Consider the following 6502-nt stretch of genomic DNA (forward strand, 5'->3'; position numbering starts at 1 on the left):
GTGTGTGTGTGTGTGTGTGTGTGTGTGTGTGTGTGTGTGTGTGTGTGTGTGTGTGTGATGACAAGAAGCAAGATTATAACGTTTGCATTATTGAGAAAGAAATGGGAGTGGGAATATTAAACAGATATTGCTTTGGAGATTTTCCTCAAACAAATTCCTCAGATAAAGGGAATTATAATGATGATTACACATCGTGAGAATTATTGGCTTATTGGATTTATAGAGGACAAAATGCAACAAGAATCCTGAAATGTCTTTTATTTTATTCTTCATTTGAAATTCACATTTTAACAACAGTACATCACAGATACAACCACCATAAAGAATGCTTTACATTCACAGCGAGGTCAGTGAAAGATAACAAAAGGAGGTAAATCCGCTAACAAATACCTACAAAGCTGCTTGAAACTATTTCCAATGATGACACAATCAGTAGAATTTTAGATTTAATGCAAAAGACATTTGGTGGTGGACGAATGAGTTTTAAACCAAAACCCGAATGGAGTAGAAGCCAAAAGACTGAATACACACCATCACACACTAACAGAATGACATCCATAACCCTGCTTAACGTTGACACACAAACACACACCCACACACACAAGCCTCCACACACACACACACACACACACACACACACTCACAATCCTCATCCTTTTATCCATCCAGAGGCACAGGACACATTGACAGACACACTAAATTGAATGCGTAGAAGCAGATCTGCGATAGAACGATACAGTCCCCTCTGTTGGAATAGAAGGACGTGGGCTTGATGTAGGCCCAGTCAAAGTTCCTCAGGCTCAGTGGCCTCTTACAGTATTGGTCGCCAAGGGCAACCAGGACTCGCACCAGGGCGTATTTGGCTGAGCAGCTGATGGCCATCACTGAACGCACCTTGTCAAAATGCAGCAGGAAACAGGGATCATCCTAGAGACAAAACACACAGAATCACACCACAATATTACAATTAATATGAGATGATTTGTGTAAATGTTTTCAGTTTTAAAGAGCCCTTTCAGGTAAAACAACACATTGGCTGTAAATACTAAATCAGACATGGAAGATGTCAAAAGGAGTGAAGTGATCTCATGCACAGTATATGTCAATAATTCTGCATTTGTAAAACAGATGTTACAAACCTTTTGAATGATGCCAGAATACAGATTTATATCCAAATCATGAGAAGATGAAAGCATAGAAGTCTTTTTTCTTCTAAGTAAAAGCAGGGATTGATCGAGGATGACCTCACTCTGTATGCCAAACATGGCTCGCAGAGGGAGTTCTGTCAATCTTCACATTTCTACACTATGAAAACTGGTGTTTGTGCAAAAGGGGGGAACTAAAAAAAACATCAATACTACTCATTTCCATTGTACAGAAAAAAAATGAAAAGAGAAGGGAATTGTAGGTTCAGATGATTTCTTCTATTTAAAAAAAAAATCCCAATATAAAATTGATTAGGAAAAAATTTATAATCTGAAAATGATTTTATATGATGTAATCTATCAACGATTCCTCTTAAATTAATCTCACTCTCGTAGGACATGAGGCAATAACAAACGATAGAGATCGCAAATAAATGAGTTTGGGGTCAGTTACCACATCAGGGTCTCGTCCATCAACCATGGTCAGGTCGTGTAAGGACCAGACCTCTGTTCTCTTGTAACATTCCTGTAAGCTGGAGCGTTTGGTTTTGGGCCCCTTGGAAACAGATGTTACTTCAGGTGTAGACTTCTGACATCGGATAATACATAACTGCACCTCTTTTTTTTTCCCAGCTGCAGAGCAATGAGAAACATCACCAGCAACACACACGGCATACATTCAAAGGTGTGAAACTATGGAGGGAATCATTCACTGCCTTATATAATTGTTTTACTTACAAAATAATGTACTAAATAGGTGATTTAATACAAACAAAATCCACCAAAGAAAATGTCATTAAGTCAGATTTTATAATAATTCAACATTTACACTATCGACAATTCAACTATTTGCATTAAGAACATTTTTATCCTCTAAAAACAATAGATGACTTAAAATCCACCGAAAAGCACTTCAAACAGTCACTAAACCAGTTTACCTGCAACACAGAAGAAATGTCTTCCCTCCTCTGGCTCTTCAATCTCAATAAACTCCACCAGTCTTTGTTTCGAAGGTCGGAATAAAACTCTCTGCATCTCCTCCTTCAAAAGAGACGACATCGCGGCAGAAAAATGTTAGAAAAATCCAGGCGGGATGGATGCAGGGATGAAGGGATGAGGTGTCAGAGCAGCAGAGAGAGAAAGGACAGAAGAGAGGGAGAGAGAGAGAGAGAGAGAGAGAGAGAGAGAGAGAGAGGGAGAGAGTGAGAGAGGCAGGGAGGAAAGACTAGAAAACCCAACGAAGGTGAAGAGTGACAGTGGACGACACAGAAACCTGGCAGTGATGGGAAGGAAGGTGGTGAGGTTTCCACTGGTCAGAATGTGTGTGGCATTAGCTCTTAGTACACACACACACACACACACACACACACACACACACACACACACACTCCATTCTGGAAGTGGTTGGAGTCGATGATAATCTTTCATCTTCATACCAACTCACCCAAGAGAGACTTAGAGAAGCAACAATTAAAGGCCAATATCTTCACCATTTTACAGCCTCAATTATGCTCCATTATGATGGCCTGTTGCTACAACCCTGTTATTGACTGAGGCTTCCTGAAACTATGCATCACACGCATTTAGATCTGTATTTACTGCGGTGGGGTGTAAGTGAGGTAAAGCACAGACATGGCTGCATTATGCTGCGTGCTCCCTGGTGACACACACCTTTCCTCTCCATTTCTCTCTCCTCTCGTCTTTGTCTCCTCCATCCACTCACTCACTCACATATTGAGATTTCTCTCCAAAGTGGCACAATGCCCAGTGTTTGTCTGTGATTAAACGGTTGTTATGTGGGAGGAGGATGTCCCATAGCACTCTGCCAGTTTCCATTATGCAGTACTAATTCAATCTCTGAGAACAGGTACAAGCGGGGTGAAGCACTTGAGTGGAGACATTTTACAATCACAAAACGATGTGACTTCATGTTACAATACTGTTGTGATCACAGCTCCTCAAAACAGCGCGACAGGCAAAAAGGACATAATGTGACTTTTTTTTGCGTATGTCTTTTAGTTTCAGTGGTTAGAGGTGGCTCATCGTTTTCCCTCAGCCAAGCACACCAGAACGTAACAGAGCTAAATGCTGATTTGATTTGTTTGCAGGAAATAGTGTGGCTCCATTGGATTTGTCACATTTATGAAAACAAAGACGGGTCTTTCCACAGCTAAGTGCTTCGGTGTTGTTGTTGTTGTTGTGGATGATGGTTTTTGTGGGTGTTCTCTTGAAAGGCTTTTTACCTCCCGGATGGAAAGATGAGAGGATGGGCAGGAAGTAGAGAGGAAAGGAAATATACAAGTGTTGAATCTCATGAATAACACATGAGTTCCATCATACTTGCCTGTCATAAACTCCAGTCTGTCTATCACATGCAATGAAAGGGTTTCAGTTTGCAGTGTAATTACAGCTCACCCATCTGTGAGGTTAAATGCATGAACGAAAAGGAGAAGTGTAGATCTGGAGGAGTAAAAAAGTGGATGTGAAAGAATTCCTGTTGTGACCCAGATCTGCATTTGGTCAGAAATGTGCTATTTTTTTTAATGTTTTGATACTGATACTTTATATGAGTGCTGCTATGTATGACTGTGCACTTTGGGAATGCAAGTCAATATATATAAATCCACTATGACATCACCGTGATTATATATCAATTTTTTTCAACCAAGCACCACAAAGCAAAACAACACATCTTAGTACCAGCTCACCTTCAAATCACTCAATCAGCAAATCATTGAAAACTCTGCACACATGGGAGTTTACAGAAGGAGTGCAATGTTAATGATGCCCAACAAAAATAGAGATACACAGTTAGACTCCGGGACAAGCTGTGCGATTGTCAAAAAACTAACTCCATCTCTCAAATAGTTAAGGGGGGAAATTAGAGAGAAGGGAAAAAGAAAGAGTGAAGGAATTTGAGAAAGATGTATTACAAGTATGCATGTTAAAGTGAGATAAAGTGACATTGATAATTACGATTTTGCTGTTATGAAAATACTATTCTACATGTTTTAATGAAGTTAATTATAATTAGCATGGATTGAAAAGGGATTAAAGTTACTGTTGATGTGCAAATAATCAATCAACTTATTTGTCTGTCTGTAAAGTTGTGCAAAACTCATTTTTATGTAGTGAATAAATATTTTATTTGTGATTTCTTCCGGTTTTAGTGGTATAGGCTGTAGATGACTGGCATACAACATCATGATGCCAAGGTATTCATATTATAACTCTGCATGATTCCAACATAGCCTTGGCTTTAGGTGGAACTGGCCCTCAGTAAGTATATGTCATTGTCAACCACAAACATGAAAAGTACAGCATGTCTAACTCATTGTAATGCTGCAAATCAAACGAGCTCTATTCATTTGCATAGATCCTGAGTCCTTGAGGGTGTCTGCAGCCAGGAACATAATGAAAGACATATTTCACACGTTTCACAGTTCATTCTTACACATATCTTTTATTTGACTCAAAAGAAACAGTCCACTAAATGCACGGCTATTACAAAGTACAAGCTACAGTATGGAAAGAAAGATAGTTCTGGTAAGCCTTGAACAAGAGAGAAATTATTGATGAAGGTCGGTCCCTGCATTCTCTATACACACACACACTCACACACAATACTTCAACATCTGTAGATCTAACTTCAAGTACAGTCACTTCTATTCCATGTTTATACGCTTTTCCGTGTGCATCATTTACAGAGCAATAGAGCACAGTGAAAGAGAGAATAATGTAGGAAGATCTCGGATGTGGAAACACACATAAACGGAATAGGGCGACCGAGCAGGTTTGGCCTGAGCATTGGCCTCTGTCACACTTAATACTGCTTGTTTTAATTCTTGTTATTTGGTCATGAACAGCATCTTTTCAGTCTTAAATGACTGTGGCTGCAGTTTTACTCAGAAAGTGATGTCATTCTTGTTGCAACGCTTCTATTTGTATTGTAAGTTAAACCTGTAATACAAACGTGTCATAAGTTTGATATAATTCTATGATTGTTTTATATGAAATTGATTTCTATGCACAGACTTGTATGAATGAAGTATAATGCTGATAGATAGATAGATAGATAGATAGATAGATAGATAGATAGATAGATAGATAGATAGATATGTTTATGAACCACCCTGCCAATTTTGGAGTGGGGAACCTCAATACTGTAACAATTATAACGTCACGGCCCATAGAGGATGTGATTGGATGTAAATAAAAGGGGAAACCCCTCGCTGTTGTGCAGGGTTATGCCACTATGCACATTAATTTACAAACAAATGTCATTATAAAGCAGAAATTATAGCAAAATGCGGCGTTTAATGTCGTCTAAAGTAGAGGCATGCTTGTGTAACGTATTGATGCAGGAGAAGAATGCGCTCAACTGCGGTACGGATGTTGTTACACCCCTGGATTGCAGCGGTAACAATTTAATCCGTGATAAAACTGTAATAACCTTGGTGGAATCTACGGATTAATTAAACCGGAAAACCCGCAGGCATCCCCCCCTGCGTGGATCCCTGCCGCTGCTACTGTACTTGCTAAATAGTGCGCCCTACTGTCTCCATTGCGCATGACTGTACGTCGTAACATGAAGTAGGCCTCCTGTTTTTCTCCCCAGCCCGGAGTCCTCCTGTCCTGGCCCCCACCGCCGCGATGCACCGTCCCGATAAGCACAACACGGAGCCTGCTATCGATCGTTCCGAACGGTAAGGCTTCTTAACACGCATCGCTAGTTTTGGATTGTGAAATAGCGCTCCGGCGGTGGTGTGTGTGAACGGTTGTGTTGTTTTTTTATAGCGTGCGGAAGCGGTCGGACTGCAGCGGAGGCTTCGGGACTGTTTCCGCACGCTTCAGGGAGAGCAAGGCCCAGTGACCCACATTCAGAGCAGCCAGTGTGTGTGAGTGTAAGCGTGAGTGTGAGAGTGTGTGGGCGAGCGTGTGCGTGCGTGCGCCCGTGACTGAGTGTGCATGTGTGTGTATGTGTGTGCGCATAGATATCTGCCGCGAAAATGTTTCCACCGTCGCTGCCTTTTAAACGTTTCTTCTCCGCCGCCGAGCCGAGGTTTGTCGCTCCGTCGCCCTCTGCGGGGATGATGACTCCCTCGCGCCGGTGAGTCTCCACCGTCCTCCCGCGGCGTTTAATGGCAAACGGTAACATTTTACAGATTAATTCGGTTGCCTTGTGTCAGTTGTTGCGTGACAGCTTGAGGCTCGGCGCCAGCTTTGCCATAGGAGACGAATATTTCCCCTGTCTTTTTTTTATTCATTTGTATTTTTTATCTAAAACGCTAAATGCTTCAACTACCTTAACCGCGTCGCTCAGTATCCGAGTGTTACGACACCAAACGGGGGCAGCG

At 41.2% G+C, this 6502-nt stretch overlaps 2 protein-coding genes across 7 annotated transcripts in view; one reads left to right on the forward strand and one right to left on the reverse strand.

Annotated features, from left to right (window-relative positions):
- Window positions 1-285: 285 nt before the first annotated feature.
- On the reverse strand, window positions 286-2451 carry exoc1l (exocyst complex component 1 like). The gene is made up of 3 exons (XM_076170371.1): window positions 2084-2451; window positions 1600-1778; window positions 286-927 (listed from the first exon to the last, which is right to left on the reverse strand). The coding sequence occupies exons 1-3, from the start codon at window positions 2202-2204 to the stop codon at window positions 658-660; spliced, it is 570 nt and encodes a 189-aa protein (XP_076026486.1). The 5' UTR covers window positions 2205-2451; the 3' UTR covers window positions 286-657.
- A 3260-nt stretch (window positions 2452-5711) lies between these two features.
- The window catches only part of clockb (clock circadian regulator b), a 15407-nt gene continuing 14616 nt past the window's right edge, over window positions 5712-6502 (forward strand). For 3 of the 6 annotated variants that reach the window (XM_076170280.1, XM_076170285.1, XM_076170284.1), the window contains exon 1: window positions 5712-5851. The gene's annotated coding sequence lies outside the window, so the exon portion shown is untranslated. Of the gene's footprint in view, window positions 5852-5942; window positions 6044-6085; window positions 6297-6502 lie in introns of those variants that run through there. The other 3 variants (XM_076170282.1, XM_076170283.1, XM_076170281.1) reach the window with 3 other exon arrangements.

The sequence above is a fragment of the Genypterus blacodes genome, unplaced genomic scaffold (genome assembly GCF_046128005.1).
Source record: "Genypterus blacodes isolate CSIRO-AG114 ecotype Tasmania unplaced genomic scaffold, CSIRO-AGI_Gbla_v1 ptg000216l_1, whole genome shotgun sequence".
NCBI lineage: Eukaryota > Metazoa > Chordata > Actinopteri > Ophidiiformes > Ophidiidae > Genypterus > Genypterus blacodes.

Bases quoted from the DNA above. Each gene is read 5' to 3' on its own strand.
- exoc1l (XM_076170371.1), bottom strand. From the start codon at position 2,204: ATGTCGTCTCTTTTGAAGGAGGAGATGCAGAGAGTTTTATTCCGACCT. The intron at 1,779-2,083 runs GTAAACTGGTTT...ATTGCTCTGCAG, and splicing joins ACATTTCTTCTGTGTTGCAG to CTGGGAAAAAAAAAGAGGTG. The intron at 928-1,599 runs GTAACTGACCCC...TTTTGTCTCTAG, and splicing joins ATGGACGAGACCCTGATGTG to GATGATCCCTGTTTCCTGCT.